This window comes from Callospermophilus lateralis, chromosome 2, assembly GCF_048772815.1.
Source record: "Callospermophilus lateralis isolate mCalLat2 chromosome 2, mCalLat2.hap1, whole genome shotgun sequence".
Classification (NCBI taxonomy): domain Eukaryota; kingdom Metazoa; phylum Chordata; class Mammalia; order Rodentia; family Sciuridae; genus Callospermophilus; species Callospermophilus lateralis.
Genome location: NC_135306.1, coordinates 32953437 through 32976371, shown reverse-complemented (window position 1 = coordinate 32976371; position 22935 = coordinate 32953437). Strand labels below are relative to the sequence as shown.

The 22935-nt window shown below is 48.8% G+C and overlaps 1 protein-coding gene across 1 annotated transcript in view; it reads right to left on the bottom strand.

Annotated features, from left to right (window-relative positions):
- The window catches only part of Gabbr2 (gamma-aminobutyric acid type B receptor subunit 2), a 352972-nt gene that overhangs the window by 54709 nt on the left and 275328 nt on the right, over positions 1 to 22935 (bottom strand). The window contains exons 12-13 of the mRNA XM_076843252.2: positions 11477 to 11584; positions 4404 to 4526 (exon numbers count right to left, since the gene is read on the bottom strand). Coding sequence (XP_076699367.1) covers positions 4404 to 4526; positions 11477 to 11584 — 231 coding nt within the window. The remainder of the gene's footprint in view (positions 1 to 4403; positions 4527 to 11476; positions 11585 to 22935) is intronic.

Sequence of the window (22935 nt, the reverse complement as noted above, 5' to 3'; positions counted from 1 at the left end):
TGACACACACTGGGGACACATGTCCAGTTCGGGGTTATGCTGAACAGTGCTGCTATGAACATCCTTGGGCAGGTCCACCTGGGCACATACGTGACTTTCTCTAAGAATGTGTACCCCTGGACTTGGTGGGCTGTGGGACGAGTGCACACCAAACTGCTTTCCAAGGGCCTGTGCCAATGCTCTGGCTTCCCCGAGAGGGCGCCTTCCACTGCCCATGTCCTCCTGCGTTAGTGGTCACCTGCTCTTCGAGGGCAACTGCTTCTGCCCAATGCCCTTCCTGCCCTCTTCCCTTGTTCCTGCCTCCTCGTGACCCCAGGAGGCCAGGTTGGCGCCTCTCTTTAGGCTTCCTAGCACCTTGCATTACCCCAGGACATGCCTGTGTGGGTGTGAACCAACCACAGACTTGTCTGTTTTCCCAGCCATCCTGAAGGTCCCTGAAGGCAGGGCCACGTTCCATTCATCATGGCTGTCTGCTAAATTTTGTTGAATAAATGAGGGCAAAGCTGGAGTCTCAGTCTGAGGCATATGAGGAGACTGACACCAGGGGTGATGAGCCATAGCTGGAGGCCTGGCAGAGGCTTAGAGGCCAGGGTCTCGGGCTCCAGGGCCATAGCTAAATGGTCAGCCTGTTCTGAGGGGTGTTGTGTGCAGATCTCTGAAAGAGGGAAGAGGTGGCAAAACCAGAACTCAAGTCTTCTCTCCCTTCTTCAGGGAGCCCCTCAGGCAGCAGAGTTGAAAGCAGAACACCTTCACTGGAATCTAAGCTACCACTTACTGGCTGCATGACGGTGAACAAGTCACTGAACCTCTCTGTGTTCCAGCTCCCTCATCTGTAAAATGCAGAAAATAATAGCTCGCCCCTTACTGTGTTGTTATAAAGCTTGAATTAAATGAGTTCATACTGTAAAGCATTCAGACAGTTCCTGGCATATGAAAAGTGCTCTATCAATATTTATTACAGAAAAATGAATGAGGATATGGAGCTGGGTGGTCTTCTGTAGGACTCCAGGGGATTTTCCTTCCTGGACACCTGCATGTACTCTCCGGGGAAGAATCTCTTCTGTGGATCTTTCCTGTTATTCTTGAGCCCTTTGTCCTGCGTATTCACCATGAGTGTGATCCACACCCTTCAGTCTGAAGTACTAGTGCTAATTTCTCATGAGCCAGCTCCTCATTAGCCAGCGGGCACCATGAGCTCAGGGCCGAGTGGCCATGATCTCCTGTGTCCCCGTGGAAGATGCTGTGGAGTGTGGGGGCTGGCTCAGAGTGGCCTGTGCTGGGGAGGCTGTGGTCCAACAGGAGTAAGGGCAGGGCTGTGCTCAGCAGAGTCCAGAGGGAGAATGTCTGGGGAACTGGGAGTCATGCAGCTCTGCAGGGCCAGTGAGCTTAGGGACATGTCTCCATAGTAGGTGGCCCTGGGACTGAAGTTCAAGGAATTTATTTGGCAGAGAAGGTTCTGGAAGCAGGCAGGGTACTGACACAGAGGAGGCCTATGCCTGGGATCCCAGGTTATTCAGAGTCCAGAGCAAACCAAGGTGTCTGGGATGTAAGGGGTGGCAGCAGGCAACAGGCCTCTGAAGACTTCTCCCTGAAGCCTAGACTTTGTCTCTGGCTGAGGGTCCTAGAAAAGATGTCCCTTGAGGGAGACCATGGGACGCCTCGTCCCCTGAGCACTATTCACCCAGCACGCTGTGCCCAACAGGAGTGGCTGAGGGAAACCCACAGACAGCTTGGCCTTGTTTGGTGGACCGGCAGGGCTGCAGGTGGACAAATCACAGGCTTCTGCTGCCATGGCAACGGAGCAACAAGGCAACCCAAAAAGAGGAGTAAGTAGCACAAGAGGAAGGGCCAGGAAAGACCCAGAAAGAAACCTCAGTAGATCCTGGAGGGACACACGAAGGGCATATCTGGCCCTTGCCCTGAGCCCTGTGGGTGGCCCCTCGGTTTCCTCATCTGTGCAGAAAGGCTTTTTGTGGCCACCAGGGGCTCTGCAGTTGGAGAACCTTAATTTTGAGAGATTTGGGGTGTTCTAGGGTTCTGTGCACAGAGTCATCGAGGGGAAGAAAGGTATCATCTGTGATGGCAGCACCGGTTTACCCTGCTTGAATGGCTGGGCGGCGGGGCTTCCAGTGTGCCCCCAGCCCTGCAGCCTTCTCCTGCTGCAGCCAGAGCCCCACTGACCCCTGCACACTTAGAGTGGAGGCGGCATCCTTGCAGGCCCCAGGGTACCCTTGATCTGGTCTCCAGCTGCCCCAGCTCTAGACTCCCCACAAGCTCTGTCTCGTTCCGTTGGCTCCCCTTCCCTGGCATCCTGGCCCCTCAGTCCCTTTACTCTAATTCGAGTCCTTATCATAGGGTGTGCAGGCATGCCTTTGTTCTACCTACTTCCCTGATCTTTGCCAATGAACAAAGGCCTAGGAAAGCCCGAGAAAGTGCAAAAAGAGCCGTCCTGGTGTTGAAGGGAGGGTAGGACACCACTAACCTGCTGGGCGACCTTGGGTAAGTTACACAACCTCTCTGGGTTTCCATTTCCTCATTACTAAGATGGGCTTACTTGTAACACTTCACAGAACTGTTGTGATATTAAATCACATACAACACTGGCTGTCATCACTGTCGTCATTATCATCATCATCATCATCACTATCATCATTATGGCTGTAATTGTCACCACCACAGGCTCTCCCTAGCTCAGGGGCCCACTTAGCCAGTGACAGTTCTTCCCAGTATTGAATCTGTCTGGATCACTAAATCTTGGTCGTGGGCAGGGAATTCCCCTGGGACTGAGTGGGTGAGGAGGTGCTCATTTGGCCACTGTGCATGATGAATGGTGATCAGTTGTCACCTCCCCTCTGGAAAAAGCCTGTCTGCGTGAATGAACTCAGTTCCTGTCCCCTTGGCCCACAGGCACAGCCGGTGTCATGTCCTTCTGTGCCTGTCTGGAGCCCTGCTTCCTCCCAGGGTATACGTGGAAGGTGGAGAGATGGAGGGGTGCTGTCCAAAATCTCCTCCCTAAAAGATATTCACCGACTGCATAACTTCTTACTGAGCTGAGTAAACTCTCTGTATCAACATAAATGTGGCTTTGCATTTTATTTTCATGAACCCCCACTCTTTTATTTATTTTTTAGTCCTGGGGGTTGAACCCAGGGTGCTGAGCCACATCCCCAGCCCTTTTTAAAAATATTTTGTTTAGAGACAGGATCTCTCTGAGTTGCTTAGGGCCTCACTAAGTTGTGGAGGCTGGCTTTGAACTCAGGATCCTCCTCCCTCAGCCTCCTGGAAAACCTTCTTGTCTAGAAGGATAATACCTCTGTCCCCAAGGGATACAATTACATTTTCCAGTTTACTTCCAGAATATACACTAAATTCCACAAAAAGATTTCCCTAATAACACGGTGCGAGAAACAGAGGTCCTCATTGTCTCCATTGAATTCAACACAACGTACGGAAAACATAAGCAAACAGACCACCCAGTGCAGCTGGCTCCACTCCACAAAAGCATGTTCAACTAAAGGACAAAGTGGACAAGGAGACAACTTTCAGGGACTTGAATTTCCCTACCCCAGAGCATCGTGGAAAGACCAGCAGGAGTCCAGGGCAAGGCTGAATGCGGGATAATTAAAATGTATACTTAACAGTACTTTTATATAAGCTTCCTTATTTTTATTTTTTGGTATCCAAGATTGAACCCAGGATGCTCAACCACTGAGCCCCAGCCCTTTGTATTTTATTTAGAGGCAGGGTCTCATTCAGTGGTTTAGGGCCTCTGTAAATTGCTGAGACTGGTTTTGAACTCGTGATCCTCCCACCTCAGCCTCCCGAGCTGCTGGGATTACAGGCTGCATGCGCTGTCATGCCTGGCTAAGCTTCCTTATGTTAACAATAAATGTCTCATATCAAATGTATGAGAGGAAATACACTGCTTGCCACCCTGAACATCATACAGTAACTAGGAGGACCTATCGGAACGCAGATTTCCTAGAAGCACTGCTTATGGGACTTTCTTTAAAGAAGCGACAATGGTGCAATGTAATTTCTCCAATGAAAGATCACGTAGATGGGGGCTTCTACGAAGTATTTTTCTTTGAAGGCTGGGATGGGAGCCCAGGGTCCTGAGCACACAAGGCAAGTGCTCTATCACCGAGCTACACCTCCAGCCCAGTATTTTTAGCAGCCCAACATTTCCCCTTAATTCTGCATATATTAAGATTGACATTAAATTATTTCACCATACCTTATATTCAGGGCTCCTGAAACAACAAACATCTCAAATGGAAGGAAGTGGGATCAGGTGTTCCCAAGAGCAATTGTGCAGCCGAGGAAATGCACTGGCTGCCTTGCCATCTCGTGCCTGGGAGCTGCGCCCAAGGGTCTCCCTCCTGCTGGCACCGGCTGCTTACCTCCATGCTGTACCTCTCCACTGTCCTCCGCAGGGGGTCCACAGCCTGCCAGCAGATCAGGATGCACAGGTCGATGAGCAGCATGCCCCCGACGATCACGAGCAGTTTCTGGTCTTTGATAATCTGCAGTGGGGAGGAGAAGAGGGAGGCAGAGGTGAAAAGAAGCTTCCTGGACAATGGCTGAGGACCCGGGATGAGGAGTGACTGTGTCCTGGATGCTCAGCCGGACAGTGTCCTGAAATGCCCCATCACCCACAGAATAATGTAGCCAGGTTCCTTTGCCTTCCCGGTCCAGCCCCTCTCCAAACCCACATGTGCACTTTGTTGAAATCTGGCCACTCCTAGTCTCCTCTGAGCTGTGATTTTCACTCTCTGGGACTTTGTAGGTGCTGTTCCTTTAGTCTGGAACACCCTATTCTTTCCACAATCTTTAAAGACCCAGGTCAGTTGTAGCTTCCTCCATGAAGCCCTCTCTGACTCCCCTAGAATAACTCATCACTCCCAGAGCATTGTGTCCACATGATCTGAGGAGTAATAACAGCAGCAGAGACAACAAGCAACATAGCTAACCTTTAATGATCCATTATTCCAGGCTGATGGTTCACGTGCATGGTCTCATTTAAAAAGAGTCTATCATTATTCCCATTTTACAGATGAAGAAACAGGCCTCTGGGGGGCTCAACAGATATGTCAAAGGGAGTGAAGCTAAGATTTGAACCAAGCACCTCCTTTCTCCAGAGTTCACATCCTTAAACAATCACAGCACTGTCCAGACACTACGTCAAATTATTGTCACAGCTCCCTCCTCACTGGCCTGGGAAGCTCAGACAGGAGGGAAACCCATGTTATTTATTTGTGTACTCTCAGTACCTAACAGGGCCTGGCATTCAGTAGGCACTTAAAAGTTTGATGGATTGAACTGAGATGAAGGAAAATAAAAAGAAGAAATATAACTCACTCCCATTCCGCTCTGTTTCTTCGCTGCTGTGAGTCCCACCCCACTTTACATCACTGATATGCAGGGGCCTGGGGACAAACACTAGAACACCAGTGCTCACCTGTATTTCACTCATTGCAGGTTTATGTCCCCCCTACCCCCCAAACACACAAATAAAAGCCAATGTGATGGAGTAGTTCTGGAAAAGAATCATGGAAAAATAAACAAAACTGAGACAGAAGCTTAAGAAATATCTCCAGGTCTGGTTTTTAACGATTAAAGCCATTTCAAAAGGAGAAACAGAAACTCAAGAGGTCTCTCTGTGGATAAATATAGAAGGAACAAGAAAGTGTTGCTGATCAAATCCACCCAGACTGCTTTACTTGGAGGTAGAGCACTGGAGAAACCTCCTCTTTGAATTTTCAAGGAGGATCCAGTGAACCTCTGAGGTTTTGCAGAAACCTGGCTTAACCCTTGCCCCGAGGAACTAGGCAACTCTTTGTAGGGCTTGAGAAAATAGAGTGGACCTAGGATGGGCTGGAAGAAGCCTCTGCCTAACGCGCTGCCTGAGTCTCCAGGCATTTGTCCCACTTGGGCTTGACTCCTGGAGGTCCTCCCCGCACATTTCTGCTGGTGGATTCCTACCCCAGCTTCAAGACTCAGCCCAAGCAGCTCCTCATCCATGAAACTGGGCATGTCCATCACAGGGCACAGCCAACCTTAGAAGACACACACCAGGATTTCCCTCTTGTAAATGTGACACAGTAAGGTCCTTCACTCATAAGGCTCAAGAATGGGGTAGAAAGGGCCACTGGAATTCTGAAGGATTTGGAATTATGTGAACCTGGGTTGGGATCCTGGCTCCTTTTCTTGCTACTTGTATGGTCATGAGCAAATCACTTCCTCTTTCTTATTCTGCATTTTTAATTTATGTCATGGCCAGGAGAAAGGGGAGAGAGGGAGGTTCATGTATTATTCTCTAAGTATGGTATAAAGGAAAGAGCGTAGATTTAGGAATTAAAAGGCCTCTTTCTAATCCCAGTTCTTACCAAATGTGATCTTGATCTTGAGCAGGTTGCTTAATTTTTTTAGGTCTCAGTTTCCTCCTTGATAAACTGGAGCCACTCATGCCCAAGTTACACAGGTGGTCTTAGAATAAAATGAGACAGTGTATGAAAACACCTAGTACAAGGAAGATGCTCAAGGAATGGTGGCTATTTCACTACCACTACTTGGGATTTGTCTATTAGTGATTATGTGTTTTTGTGTAGGACAGCAACATCTAGGGGTGAAACATGATATTGCACCTCAGCTCTACTAGACATAGAACTCAATGGATGAATCTGTGGTGGGAAGGTTGTAATGAGAGGCTATATCCAATTTCCTTTTATCGCCATTCCCAAAGCCTGGCACGTGGCCAGTGTTGGTATCTGAATGGACTTATACTAAAAAGTTATGAAATTAATTTCATTTATTAACTGTGGAACTGTTTATCGAGTGCCTACATTGTGTCAGGTTCTGTTTTAGACAGCCATGAAAAAAAAAAATCCTACCTTCATGGAGCATGCGTTTTAGTGGGGAAAGACTAACGATGGATAATTAAACAAATTCACCCATGCATATGCAAAATACACTACCAAGGACAGGTGATTTAAAATAATCTTCAGTAATGAAAACTGAGGGAAGGAAAACAAAAATAGTATTGACCTGACCATTCCAATTTGAGGACCAGAGAACCTTTCCAATGGGCAAGGTCACCTCTCAATTCTCACTTCACCTTCTCTCTTTCGTTCCCTCTTTTTCAAGTTTCTCCTCAAAGTCTGCCCACTGCCTCTCTGGGGTATGTCAGTAGTCATTGACATCAGAACATTCCATCCTGTCTCTGAACCTGGGACAATCTTGCCAAGTGAGAGATGGAATTGTACCAGCAATGATAAGACACCAGGCTCTAAGCTGCCATGAACTAACTAGTTGTATGATTTTGGTTAAGTCCTGTGACTCCTCTGAGCTGTTTCCTTGTGTACAAAATTGGGAAATAACCACACAAACCATATTAGATGCCCAGAGCCTGGCTGACAATAACTTCAACGGAAGCCAGTGATCATGCCATTTGTCCATGGCTTCTTTTCCATAAATCAGCAGCATAGACTAGCTGAAAAAAAGGCAGTATAGGGCTGGGAATGTGGCTCAAGTGGTGTGTGCTCGCCTGGCATGCATGGGGTGCTGGGTTTGATCCTCAGCACCACATAAAATAAAAATAAAGATGTTGTGTCCACCAAAAACTAAAAAATAAATATTAAAAAATTCTCTCTCTCTCGTTAAAAAAAAAGACAGTATAACTTGCAAAATCTCATGCAAGTTCTGGTTCTTTACAGAAAATACTTGCCTGACCCCTGCTGTCATTTAGCTGATGCCTGGGTGGCTGTTACAAACCCTCCCCCCCAAATTTCCATTGAGCCTGGATGAAGGTCTGAGCAGGTGTCCCAAGATGGTTTTATTGCTTGTGTTGTTGTCTACAACAGTACCAAGTCATATTTGTCCTCAAAAAACATCTGCCCCAAGAACAGAAGGTCTGATCTTTGAGTTACTGCTTCATCTCAACACTTCAATTTGGTCCTAGTGAGAAGCAGAATAAAGACTGCAATAAGCTCCTCATTTAAGATTTTATGACTGGTCTTTAGGAAAAAAAATGGTAACATGCTATAAAAAAGCTGAATTTGGGAGTGTGAAGCCACCATGTGTCAATACTTTCGTCAGTAGACTTCTTTTCCTTTAATGTCTTTAAAAAAAAACATGGCCATATGGGGTGAAGCTTGTGTGTGTGCATTTGGGGAAGGCCTGCCATTGTGGGTGGAGGGAGGAAGAAGTGGGAGCTATGGATAAAAGGAAAGGATAAAAAGACTAATAAAAAAAGCATATGATTGCAATTATAAGGTTATGTAGATCTAGTATATGTATCAGTGAAAAAAAGGGGGACTCACTAAAAAAAATCAAAGTCCAAAGTTCTTTAAAAGAAACTCAAATCACACAAGGAGAAATACTGTATGACAATTTATGTGAGGTTCCCAGAGGAGTTGTCCCTCAGAGCCAGAAAACAGAGTGTGGTGCACAATGGAGTTGGTATTTTATGGGGCTTTAGTTTGGGAAGGTCAAAAAGTTTTGGAGTTGGACAGTGATGATGGCCACACAATATGAAGGCATGATCTGAAATGCCAAACTTTTGAGGATAAGATTTGGTCCCTGATTTTGATGTAAAAACAGTGAAGGCTGATGAATACGCTGCAGCGTGGGAAACTCCTGGGGTTGCTCTAGTCCTTCTTGTAACTCCAGGAGAAGGTTAGAGGAGGGAATGGTGGAGGAGAGAAAGGTATATATAACTTGGGTGGATCAAACACCACGTGGGGAACCAGATGATTTTGAAGGGGTAAAGGCAGTCACAGTCCAAAATGGCTCTTTTCCACGATTCTGTTTTTTTTTTTTGTGTGTGTGTGTGTGTGTATATCTATCTATCTATCTCCAAAGTCAGGTTTTGTTTAATTGGTTTTCCTTTTTCTTTCAGAACATTTTTGTTTTTGGTACTGGAGATTGAACCCAGGGTCACTTTACCACTGAGCTACATCCCCAGCCCTTTTTAATTATTTTGAGACAGGGTCTCGCTATGTTGCTGAGGCTGGCCTCAAACTTGCAATTCTCCTGCCTCAGCCTCCCAAGTCATTGGGATTACAGGTGTGTGCCACCATACCTGACAGTTTTATTGGTTTTTCAAATTGTGGTAAATACATATAACATACAATTTACCATTTTAAATATTTTTAAGTAGCTAGCTCAGTGGCCTTAACTGAATGGAGGTGATCTTGTGCTACTGCAGTGTCCTGATGTCAGCATCCCCCACTGACCAAAATGCCTCTCCCCTTCCTGTGCAGGCAACTCACCCTGTCATACCCTCTGTCCCTGACGTCACCCTCACCATCCTATATCGATGCCCCTGCTGGTTCAGACACCCTCCTGTCTAGCGCAGTCGCCCCCTGGGTCTTGACCACAGAATTACTGCCTCTGACATCCACCTCCTTGAGGGCTCTACGTGTTATCCCCTGCTGTCCCTGACATCATCATCCTTTAAAAAAAAAATTTAGGATTTTTTTCCTAAAAATTAGAAAAGGAAAAACAACAACAACAACAAAAACAGTAAAAAACATAGTTCAAAAAGTTTTTTAAAGTTAAAAAAACAGTAAATAATAAAGATGGGGCAGGTGCTTGCCTGTGGGACAAGTGCCTTCCCAAAGTGCCAGGATCCCCCACAGCACAACCCTCAGCTGTGCAGCGTCTCCAGAGGGCATAGGTCCTCTCCCATCCAGCTCAGCGCTCTGCGCTGTGGCAGGAAGGACACTAAGCCTGGTCTCTGGAGACCACGTCACATCCCTGTCCACAAGGAGCTTGCAGACAACCAAACTCCTGAAGTTTCCCTGACACGTTTTGTTGATTGTGCCAGACAGTCGGGGTGTTCTTGCTCAGCGCTCACACGAGGACGGGAACCGAAAGGCCAGTTCTTGATTACAGATGACAACATGGATGAGTCACATATTAACACAAAGGAATCGACACTGATTCTCGCAAAACAGGATGAGTTGTCATAAACGGCAGAGCAGCTCTCTAAGCAGAGCTGCTGGGTGGGAGGGATCCCAAAACCACCTAGACCAGTGCTTCTCTAACTGGCTGGCTTCAGCCTCACCCAGGCGACGGTGAAATAGCAGGTTGCTGGCCCTGCCCCAGGATCTTGGTTCCTTAGGATCGGACTGGGGCCAAGCGTGGCATTTCTAAGAAGCTCCCAGGTGTGGACAGCACACACTGAATAGCCCTGGTCCCAGCCTGAGGGCTTCCATGCTGGCTGTGAGTGGGCAAAGGGTGCTCTCGGTTTCCAGGGTGTTACCTTTGCAGATTCAACCACCCGCAGGTGGTTTACCATGTGGTTAGGCCAACAATGGTTGTATTTATACCAAACATGCAAAGAATGTTTTTTCTTGTAATTATTCCCCAAACAATACAGCATAACCATTATGTACACAGCATTTACGCTGAACTAGATACTGTAAGTAATCAAGAGAAGACCCAAAATATACGGAGGATGTATGTAGGCTATATGCAAAGACTATGCCATTTAATATCAAGTACTTGAGCATCCACAGATTTTGGGATCCTTGGAGGGGGGACAGTTCTGAAACCTGTCCCCAGAGGACACTGAGGGACAACTACAACTCCTGGGAAAGTCTAAAACCTACTGATGCTTAGCTACAGCCCTAGAGATTTGGGTTCAACTGGCCCCAGGTTAGGTGATTTCTTGTAATTTTCAAATGTCTCCATTGTCCTGTAGTGTCCAGCCTGGACTAGGAGCAACTAGTGGCTGAACCTCTCTCACTTACACAGGGGAGTTGTCATAGTGCTGCTGGGCCTGGAGAGCAGCAGAGGGCACAGGGATCTGGTGTCAGGTCTGGAATCTTTCTCCCTTGAATGTAGCCTAAGGTTTTCCTGTGGTGGCCTGGGTTTGTGGCAGGGGCCCAAGGGGCAGGATCCACCCACTTCACTGGAGTGAGCAGGGGTTGCTGCACTTGAAGCACTGTTTCACTTCCCCTCTTTTAGGGGCTCCCCATTGCCTGTAAGTTCAAGTTCAGATTCATCTATGTGGTTCTTACCTTTCCTTCCAGCCTCTTCTTGCACCCTGCCCCTGTGACCCCCATGGCTCTCCATACTGCGCCCTTCTCAGCCCTCTGACCAGGCCACTCCTATTCTCAGGCCTTTGCATGCACTGTTCCCCCTATGACATGTGCAGAATCCCCACCCTCTCTATTTGACGAACTCCCCAACACCCTCTAGGACCTAGCGGAGGTGAACGTGATGCCTCCCGGAGTGCCTTGTGCACCAGAAGTCCCCATGTGTCTCCAACCAGCACCCCTCACCTCTGTGCTGTAAAGACTTTGTTAGCTGTCTGATGTCCCTGGGAGCCAAGAGATAGGGACTGTGTTTCTTTGAATCCTCAGCAAAAAGCTTAGAGGCCACACACAGTCAGCACCTAATTCATGTTTGTTTGCTAAGTGAATATCTAACACTGAGTGAACCCCTAAAGCTGTAGGAGGGTGATTACCTTCTTCTTCATTTTCACATTTTTGAAGATGGCATGGACCCTCCATGTCTTTGCAAACATCGCTCCAAAGGCAGTTGTGTAACCCACGGTGAGGATCCAGGTCCTGACCTAGAGCCCATGAGAAAACGGAGACATTAGCATCCTTCAGGTGAACAGATCTTCTGTCAGATGTGTCACCACCCCAGAAGAGGTTCTCTAGAGAATGGGGACAAATGTTTTCCTTTGCATGTTGAATTTTGCTGGCATCCTTCAATCAAATTTCAAGGTGATGGACTTTAAGTTCCATCAGCCATTTGTCAGGCCCAGGGTACTTGGCATGTATGTGAGATTCAAATCCTGTCTCCAACAGGCCTGTAGTGAGCACATCATAGAGAGAGGCACAGAAGGTCCCAGCACTGCTGAGGGGTCACTCTCTCTTTCTGTCCTCCTTTCCCTCTCCCTCACCATGGCCAGGCTGCTACTGCCCAGGGTGACCTCAGGAGTCCAGTTACTTAGCAGCAGACCAGGCTGGATGCTGAGCCCACAATCAGACTTTGGATCCCTTTAGAACTAAGACCCTGTCTAGCTTTCAGCTGATCCCCAGGACTAAAGTGTGCCCAGGCCGATGACTGATGGGAAGAGCCATACCTGTAGGCTGGCACAAGATGGCCACCATCTGTTAGCTACTAAGGGCTTACAGGGTGCCCACTCCCCACCTCCACTGTCATTACTCCCAGACTCCCCCCTCAATGGCTGGACCAGACACCCTCCATCACCCAAGGGGTGTGCAGATCCCTGGAAATGCTCCAGCCCAGGTTCATTCTGCTCTTGCCTTTGAGGCAACGTGGCTCTCCAACTTTTCAGAGACAGCACATTTTCCCTCTCTGTTCTCTTTGTGAAAATAGGAACTGGCAGGATAAAAGGCAAGACTGATCTCTTAAGTCAAGGGAAGGACAACAGCATCCCCAAAATCACTGGGAAACGTGTGTGAAATGTGACTGCAGACTGGGTACGGGGGGCACTCAGTCTTCTGTCTTCTTTCATTTCAAAAATGAGGGGGGAATCCAAGTCAGGATGAACCTCAGTGCCTCAGGGGCATAGGATGTCTATGTTATTACCCCATTAGACGCCAAGGGCCCAAGAGAAGTAACAGACCAAGAAGGAGGAGCTTATCCAATGGCCAGGTCACGAATTCCTTCCATTGGCACTGAGGGGCCCTATAGACCATCCTGCTCAGTAATCCATTTAGTGGCTTATCTGATCCCTCAACTAGTGCCATCAGGCCAGAGGTAAAATACAGAGAAATGAAAATAGACAATAACAACCGCCAGGGTGATTATTTAGGAGATGTCAGTTGATGAGGAAACCACTTTACAAATGAAGAAACCGAGGCCCAGTGCATTGGACAGTTTCCCTCCACTGCCCATGTGGCCCCAGAGTGAAGTCTAGAACTCCTCCCCTTGATCAGGGGCAGCCCACTGTCCTTCCTCCTCCCAGGTTCAGTCTGCTTAACCCACGTCAGGCTCATCTACACCCTGATCCTGCTGCCCAAGGGCAAGGGTACACGAGGTGGGGCAGCTGACCAGCCACAAGGTACTCTCCTGAGGACCGCGACACACTTTCAAAGCTAATACACAGACACAACTTAAGACCACTGGTCCACAAGTGTTTTTGGTCATGTTCTCCTATTAGAAAGTCCATCTGAAATACCAACACAGGCAGATCATGGACATTTCATAAAGGATGGAAAAAGGAAATAATGCCATTAGTTTACATCATCACTGGGCTGACACAGGTCTCTTCTTTCAAGGCCATGTGTCACACAAATGTGCTGAGTGTTATTAATATCTCCCTTGACCAAGGTTTTCCTTAAAGCAATTATTTTCAGGCCACTTGCCTATTTTGTGAGGGTTAACTTCATTAAGATTCAATGAGATAAATTAAGTGAGTTAAAACTCGATAATATAAACTTAATCTGGCGTCTGGAAACAGCAGTATGGTGCCAGGAAGGGAAAGACAGGATTGCCTGAAGCTGCCTGGCCAGAAGAGCTCACAGCCCCCACCTGACCATGAGGCGAGCTGTTGACTGGTGTCTGAGAATTTGGATTTGGGGTGGGTTCCCACCATCCCCTCAATGACAAACATGGTTTACTGTGCCGAAATTCTTTGTGCACAGAATATAGTTTATGTTGAACACCTGCATTCCTTCTGGGAGTCTGGAATTTGGGGCATAGTAGGCAGGCAGGTACATGGTCCCCTAATAAAACTCCCAGATACCGGCTCTCATGAGCTTCCCTGGGAGACAGCATTTCCTGCGTGTTGTCTCTATTCATTCCTGGAGCAAATCCGTGTGTCCTGTGTGACTTCCTCTTGCAAGCTAGCACCTGGTCCTCCCTAGTATTTGCTCTATGCCTTTTTCCCCCCTCTCTGATTTTGCTTGTGTCCTTTCACTGTCATTGATCATAGCTATGAGCGCAGCTGGATGCTGAGTCCTGGGAGCACCAGGAATCCCTGAACCTGGGTGTCCCCCACCCACACTCTATCTCTGTCTGGAAAAATGTAGTGACCAACCACGATGTCCTTTGGTTGTGGAGGTTCCTGGATGTGACCACCAGAAGCACATGCTGAGCCAGGGTCCAGGTCAGCCCTGGCCTCACCTCACACCTGGAGGCAACTTTTAAGAAATCAATGAACTAACAGTAGAGGAAAGCGGGGTGGGAGCAGGACAGTAGGACCCACCAGTAGGGCTGCCTACCCTGCTGGTTCTGCCGGCATCAGCCCTGGGCTACCCTCTGCTGAAGGGAGGTGTTATTTCTCTTCTCTGCTCCTCCCATGTCTGTGAGATGGAGAGGGTGCCAGGACTGGCTCCTCTTGGCCCATTTAAGTGCTCCTCTGGGTTATCATCCCCATTCTGAGCTCCAACCCTGCACATATTCTTGTCACTGGAGGCCCAGGTGACACTTAAGTGCCCCCATAAAACCTTCACACTCCGCAGCCAAAGCTCAGCTCATCAGTCTCCCCCTGAGATTCTGTTTCTTCCTGACTTGGGGAATTGTGTCACCATCTGCCTGTCCCCCAAGTTAGGGACCTGGGAGTCACCCATCTTGTCCCCACCTCCCCTGACTCTCCTAGTCCATCTGCAAGCCATCTCCTCTGCCTGCCCTCCCATGTCTCTCCCTGCCCCTTGATCTCTGACAGGTGGGTCCTGGTGCTGCCCCTGGGGCTTTGCTTCCGGCCTCTGGTAGGGTTTGGAAGGACGGTCAGGAGGCTGGGGGTGTCAGGAGGCTGTGTTTCCCCCACCATTTGTCTCTGTGCTGTGTCTCTGGAAGTAGCTGGGTCTCTTCACCTAGCACTGGCTCTTTATGGGCCAGGAAGACTCTCATCATTCTTACAGGGGACTAGGGAGGGCATTTCCTGGGGAGGGCTGCCGGGTGGTGAGGGCTGCCTCTGGGTACCTCGGTATCCCCAGGTTGCTCCTTTACCCCCACCTGCACACCTCTAGTTTTTCCCATCATGGGAGTCTCTCCCAGTGACAAGGGGTTCTGTCTTGTGCCAGGGCCATGCCCGACACTCCATCTCACATTGTGTCCCGGGTCAATGTAGCCCTCCCTTCTATCCCCTGCTGCATCCTGTGTCTTCTCAGGCTGCCAGTCCTGGCAGGAGCTATTTCCTCTGTCCCTGGTACTATTCTTCCTGCATTCTATTTCACATATTCTTTATTTGTCCTCTGAAATCCAAACTCATAGGCCACTGCCTCTGAGAAGCCCTCTCAGACCTCACAGGGAGGGCATGACTGCCCATTCCCCACAATGTCCACCTTTATGCACATTTCTGCTGTGACATCTGTCTACTACCTGCCTGCTCTCCCATAAGATGGAGCCACTAAGAAGCAGGGCTTGAGCAAGCCCATGAAAGGACAACCACAGAGAAGACTGACACTGATAGCAAAAGAGGCTGAGTATGTGGCCTCAGTGGCCCCTTCCACTCAAATTTGATATGTGATCTTGCAGATAGTGAGCTAAGCTTGGAGGACACTCTGTCAGTATGCTGTAGGGGCATTTCTGCACTGAGGGAGGTTTATTTGATGATGTTCCAGGTATACCCTCTTTCTCTATAACCACGTGATGTTAAATGAACTAGAAAGTTCTGAGGGGCTATAATGATTCTGATTTCCAATTGTTCCCCTCCAAAACAAATCTCTACTGAGTCATCACCACCAGATGAATAGCGACTTCACTGTCTCTACAAAGTCTTGAGCACATTCACTCTTGAGAGTTAATGTCTTTCTCTTCCTTTGGCCACAGAGCACTCTATACCCTGTCAATTGCCTTAGACATACACATTCATGGGGGAAAAGGAAATTCAGGCGGGCAATGTCCATCCATCTCAGCTATGAAAAAGAAAAAATAAATGAGAGCAAATCTCCAAAGGAAAAGAAAAATCTATGCCTGGAACAGTTTTGTTCAGCTACCGCTCAATTGATGCTATGAAGGCAGAGTGAAAGATCTTCACTGCTCTTTTGGGGATCAGCAGGGAAATGGACACACAGCCTGTGCTCTCAGGCCTTCTGACAGATGATGGGGGTTGTGGGACACTGAGCCTCCACGTCACCATAGATGCACTTGGCCTTGGGCTGGAAGTCAGATAGAGGAGGCTGTTTGGACACTTAGGACAAGCTGCTTTTCCACTGTTCACAAGGATTCTAGGATAATTTTATTGCCTTCTGAGCCTCACTCCAGGCAGGCAATAGCGAGAGGCAGGGAAAAGAAGCCCCCGACTATCCAGAAGCAACCCAGACCCCTGGCAGATCCTGGTGGGAGAGCCAGTGCTGAGGGTCAGGTCTCCAGGGCCTGCCTCGTCTCCCTGGGGCTGGTGGCAGTGAGATGCAAGGTGACAGGTCTTTGAAGAAGGCCCCCCCGCAGAAGCACGCCAGAAGACCCCACCTTTCAGGGCTCTTTTGGTAAAATCTGCGTGGAAAATCTCCTCTAGAGTTTAGAGTACAGCACACCTTTTTCAGGGGACTGCAAGAGACTCCAGGCATAAGCAGGAACACACTGGGACTCAAGCCAGGACGAGCAGGGCACCTTAGGAAGCTTGGGGCAAATCAGAGGACAAGTGCCTCATCTGATAGGAGGATTTCTGAGACGCACACTCTGGTCCTTTTGAAAGATTCCTCTCCTCAGGGCCCTTGCATCAGAAGAACTTGACTCAGAGCAGATAAATCCAAGACTGAATTTCAGCCCCCCCGCCCCCGAGACCAATATCCCTGTGTAGAACACAAATTGCACAACTGTACTTGGCTCAGGTGACAGAACAACACTGAGGGAGGGAAGAGGCTTTTCTTTCCCCCATCCCCACCTCCTCCCAGCAGGTGCCTTGGGATTGGAAGCTGGGCAGCTGTCTGAAAGTACAACATTCTCAAGATAGGCAGTGGCAGGAGGGGGCGTGGGTGTGTGCTGGGGAGTGGCTGCTGTGTGCCTGCAGGCAGCTCTGTGGATAGAAGATGTGGACAAGCAGGGGCCAGGACCACAGAGGAAGAGCTGGGCAGCCATGCTGTGGAATTTGTGGGCAAGTAAGAGGCAGCTTTTCAGGATGTGCACAAATAACCAGAGCTTACTTGTGGGGGGCAGGGAGCATATATTAAGACTTGCCCCTCCACTTATGGCCATCACCCTTTCCCCTAACCCCAGGGTGTAGGTCACTGTGAATGGGGGTGACTTGCTGACTTTTGCCTTTTGGTTTACACTGCCAGCCCCCTGAGGGCAGCAATGGTGTGATTAGCTCTGTGCCTGTGGAGCTTGACATGTGGTGGGTGCCTGGAAAATGTTATCAGATGAATGAACAAACGAAGGAATGAATAAATGAATGAATCAAGGAATGAATGGCGAGAACAAGAGAACCCATGAGGGCGGGGTTTGGAGTGGCCCACATGGGACTGTAGGAAGGGAGGGCCTCACCTGTCTATCAACTGGAGAGTTTAAGGTCCTTGGTCCTTAGTCCCCTCCCTTAGAAGGACCTCAATGGCTAGAGACAAACGAAATAGGGGTATGGGGGTCACCCCAGCAAGAGAGGCTCTGAACCCAGCTCCCCAGACCCAGTAGGCCAGGTAGGCTGTTAAGGTTTGGATGTGAGGTGTCCCCCAGAGCTCACGTGTGAGACAATGCAAGAAAATTCAGAGGAGAAATAAGTGGGTTGTAAGGGTCAGAACCCAGTCAGTGATTTAATCCCGATAGGAATTAACTGAGAGGTAACTGAAGTGTGGCTGGAGGAGGTGGGAATTGGGGCGTGACGTTGGGGTATATGTTTGTATCTGGGGAGTGACATCTCTCTCTGCTTTCTGATCATCATGTGAACTGCTTCCCTCTGCCATACGTCCCCTGTGATGTCCTGCCTCACCTCAAGCTCTGAGAAAGGGAGCTGGCCTCCTATGGACTAAGACTCTGAAACCGTGAACCCTCAAATAAACTTTTCCTCCTCTACAGTTGTTCTGGTCAGATCCTTCAATCACAGCAACAAAACAGCTGACTGAAACATAGGCCCTGTTAGCTCCAGTGCCTGGGGCTGCCTCCCTCAGCTATTCTGAACCTGCCAGGTGAGGCCACCCCAAGCCCTGTGGGCATCCCCTGGCCCAGCCTGCTGGCCACCTTTCTGAACTCAAAAACACCTTACATGAGGACATGGGATCACAGGCCAAAACAGTCCCCAAAGCACTTATTATATCGCTTTACTACCAACTACTTAAAAGGAAAGAAAGAAAGTAATATGACAGAGTTGTGGCTTTTTAACTAAAAACATGTGACTAATTCCTTCTGGACTTGGATTTACTGAGAGCCAGTAGGTGTTCCTTGGCAGTCTGTACCCTTTTAGAGTTAGAAAAGATGGGCATCTCTGGAGGTCAGGAAGAGGGCATGTTTTGCTCCCCAACCCAGTAGCTGAACCCCCTTGACTCCATCTCTGCCCAGCTTATGCCCATCCTGAATGCAGACCCCCTTTACCAGGAGGGTGAAGACTCTGAAATCATGTGGCAGGACCCGAGCCCAGCCCTGCCAGCTGTGATGGGACCATGGTTTTCCAAGGTTGGGCGGTGGAGCCCACACACCAGTGTCGTCCAGCCCAGGAGCCCAGGTCTTCCCACACTAGTCCTCAGGGGACCAGGTCTCTGGTGCTTCCGTTTCTTCTACATGCTTAGTCTCTAAGACCCAAACACAAAATGAAGCAGCCAGCGCTGATCTTCCCCTTGCTACTCCAGGTGTAGGTTGGGGATGCTGCAGCGCTAGCTCTTGGGAGCATCACAGTACAGAACCACAGGTCATCCCAGATGTCCCAACACAGATCCGCATTTCATCAAGACCCCAGGTGATCCACACCTACGCTGAGCTGCACTGGCCATGCAGGGGATAGTCAAGATGGTAGTTCTCTTTAGAGAAGGGGACAGAAAGGGCTCCTGGGATACAGTTCATGTCATTTCTTATTATGGATCCTGGATTCACAGTTGAGTTCAGTTTGTGGGAATTCATTGAGCGATATATTTGTGATACTATACATATAAATAAGTGTATATTTATATGTCAGGGGCACACACCATCCTGGCTTGTCCCCAATCCAGTTCTGGTACAGCAAAATCACACAAGGCCAGAAGTGGTCATGGATATACCTACACCAAATTGACCAGCACCAACCCCAGTTTCTAGGCAATTCTTCAGTCCACTTTATCAATGTCTCTCTTAGCAGTGTCCAGAGGTGAACACAGTTACCCTGACAGAGTCCCCCCTTTCATTCATTCATTCATAATGATAATAGCTAACATGTACTGAATCTTGCAATGTGGCATGCATTAGGTCCTTCACATACACAATCTCATTAAATCCTTATAAGCATAGTATTATCCATATTTTGGAGAAGAGTAAATAATCCCTAAGGTTCAGAGATATTAATAACTTGAATTTACAAAGCTGGGAAGCAGTGTATTTGGGAACTGAACACAAACAGTCTGATACCAGAGCCTCTCTCTTGTGTTAGATACTCTCATATATCCTGAGGATACATCAAAAATGAATTTATACATTAACATCAATGAAAAGTACACCTTTAAAGGGTGAATGTTATAGTCTATGAATTATATCTTGATTTTTAAAGATCCAAATGGACAAAGATCTTGGTTTGGATAAAAATTGACTGGATCCCCAAGAAATTAGTTGACCTGTTTTTCCTGGTATAAGCTAGCTAACAAAAATCAAAGCATTTCTTAAAAAAAGGAGCAGAGCAGGCATCTTTGCAGTCCAACAGGGAGTCTCTGTCCTGCCACCTAGCAATGCAGGACAGGTTTTTGATTTTCCTATGAGGTGGGGGACAGTGACTCCTACATTCCTGGTCAGGTGGCTGTGGGTTCTGGAAGGAGCGGCTGCACCCAGCAGCAGAAAGCAGACCCTTGGGGAAGCAGGGTGCACAGTGCTGAGCTCTGTGAGGGCTTGGGCTGGGGAGGTAGTGAAGCTACTGACTACTGCACCCCAGGATCTCCTGAGCCGGGAGGGTGCTGCACACCCATATTGGGACTGCAGGCCGGCCAGGCCTCCTCAGCCCCTCTGCAGAGCCCCCGCCTATCCTGCACCCTGGAGCTGGGGTTCTGTCTGTGCCTACCATGCCTATGTATTTCTCTTCTCACCTGGCTCCCTTTCCTGGCTGGCAGGGGCTGGACTTCCCGAGCCAGGCCAACTTGTCAGAGAGAGCAGGCACTCCCTTCCCTTGGCACTGGGGCTCTGGCTCACACCCAGCACCAGCCTCCTAGGCAGCTCTGTGCCCACAGGGGCCACGTTGCTATGGTGATTCCACTACTGACACAGTGTCCAGGGAGACAGCACCATGTAGCTGGAGCTGTTTGCAAGACTTGCTGAAACCATCACTGACAGGCTGGGAAGATTCCAGAAAGGGTCAGAGAGTGGGGGATGGGAGCTAAGTATAGCTCTTCCCTAGCAGTAGAATTGTGTGTGCGTGTGTTCATACACAGGTGCTCACACTTGTGCCCACCCCTTGAAGGTTAGAATGGCCCTATGGAGCAGAGACACAGCCAGCCCCGAGAGAGGTCCAATCTGTGACTGTCATGGGCTTCTTCCCGAGGTGGTGTGTGTGGTTTATCATTGTGTTTTATTTTTATATTAAAAACTAAAAGAATAGAAAAAGGGTGTTTATAAGACAGCAGGTAACATTCTACCTCACACCTGAGGCTGACTTTGAGGTCTATCTTGCCCCTTGGCTTTGAAGATTTCTCACAGAACCCAGACAAGGTGACTCACCTTGCCCCTCCCTCCACCTGCCCCTCCCACTCACCCTGTGCTGCACACCAGGCAGCTGTCTGAACCGTCTCATTTAACCCATGTCCCATCCAACAGAGATGACAGTTTTGTCATCTTACAGGTGACAAAACTGAGGCCATTGTTTGGGGATCCACTGTTGCCCATCCATCCCAGAGTTTGCTGGGGACAAGGCCCGGGGGTGGGAGGCAGCCTTCTAGGTCCAGGAGAAGAGAACTTGAGAAACCTCATGGAATAAAGGACTGATCCCCTGCAAGTGTTAGAATACAACTCATGTGGCCCTCAGGTACCCACTGGGGACGTATGCATGTTCTAAATCCAAGAGCTCCAGTCCCTCCTCCAGAGAATGATCCAGTAAGTGACCCCAGTCCCAATCATGCACACATTTTGCTGACCCAGTTTCACCCAGAGGAGTTCCTCTAAGCCTTTCTCCAAGACATGAATGCAGGTTCCCTTTGCAACAGCCCTGAAAGGACCCGACTGCCAATTGTGAATTCCCAGGGGTGTGAGAAGCAGCCCCCGCCTCCTCCCGAGCCTCGTGCCCGCTAATGCCGATTTGTGAAGTGCTTTATGATTTATTCATACGCCCTCCCAGGCTTCCCAGGACAAGCTTCCTCTCACACAAATGAGTGCAGCTCCTGGAATAGAATGTCAGGCTTCATTAAAAGAAAAACGGCGGGTGTGGGGGATGTCCCTTTCTTGCAGCGTTTGTAGAATTCAGGTCAAACTTGAGAAAGCACCTGAGCCAGAACAGGCTTTGGCCAAAACAAAAGTGACCCGGTGGCTTCTCTCTTGGGAGAGGACACTCTCTGGGTGGGGAGCTTTCTGTGTCTGCCAGACTAGCCCTGGTGCCATTTTCATGATTGTCATCATCATGACGTCCTTGAATTTGTGGAGGGGCTCAAAGCACTTTGGAGATGGAAGAGGGAATCCTCATACTCCTTCTCGTTGAGTTTGGTAGGGAGCCTCAGGGCGGCCCCGCACACAGCTCCACACTGCCCAGGAAAGCTGAGCACAGACAATGATAATGTCATGAAAGGGCAGTGCCTCACCATGCATAAAAGTCTTGCTGATGCAGCATCTTTGGGGACTTAATGGGCTTCTCGCCTCCCCTGATGCCAACACCCCCTCCACACAGCAGTCATTCCAGCGCCAGAGGGTCTCACAGTGTCAGGAAGAACCCTGATAATCCATACCTATAAGGTCCTCTGAGGGGCTCGGTGTCTTTGGAATCTGACCCCAGGCACTCTGAAGCCAGGTGCACAAGGAATGTTTGTCTCTTGTAATCCTGTCCTGACCTCCCAAGAGGGCAGAAGGAAGCAGGAGGGGCACTGCTGAACTTGGAACAAAAACCCTGGGTGGGAAGCAGGACCTACGGAGCCCTGGTGCTCGAGGGGTCAACCTTCCTCCAGGTGTACCCCCGGAGTGGAGGGTGCCTGAGCACACCCGGCCTCACTGCCTCTTGTGGTGACTGGGAAATGACCTTGTACTTCTCAGTGGAACCTTTAGAATAAGGTGAGTGTATCTGTAGACATCTCTCTGGCTGGATGATTCACGCTAAAATTACTACTGGCAACACCAATTTCTTGATGCTGTGGGGCAATCTGATTTAACCATCTGCAGGAATCAGGGGGCATCGTCACCCAGAACACAGGATCCCAGGGGCCTCCCTGGTTTCCTCATACTGTCTCAGAGCACAGGAACTAGCTGTTCCTGGAAAGTGGCCTGCCACATGTTTTAAGGGCCCTTCACTCACGTATCCCTCCTTGCTAGGCTTTCACCCATCACTGTCTGGCAGTGGGCAACTTGAAACTTCAGAGCAATAAATGAGACCTAAAGAGATGGCTGTGCAAAAATGGGCCTCCTCTGCTCCCAATAGCTCAAGAGAAACAGCAACCACAGAGAGCAGCCTTTGCATTAATCTGGTCCACAAAGTTGTTTTGCTAGCCCCTGTAGCTCTGATCTTCCAGGTGGAGAACTGGGTGAATTGCTGCAGTTAGGTCAATAATGAGACCCAAATGGCTCACAAGTTTTGAGAGGTCACTATTGTCCAAGTCCAGAAATAAGTTACAATTGGTTCCTATACTGTTACCTTTCAGCCAAGACTGACTTAGTTTCACACAATTGCAAAGGCATAACTTAAAAAAAAACTATAATAACTAAAGGGCATTT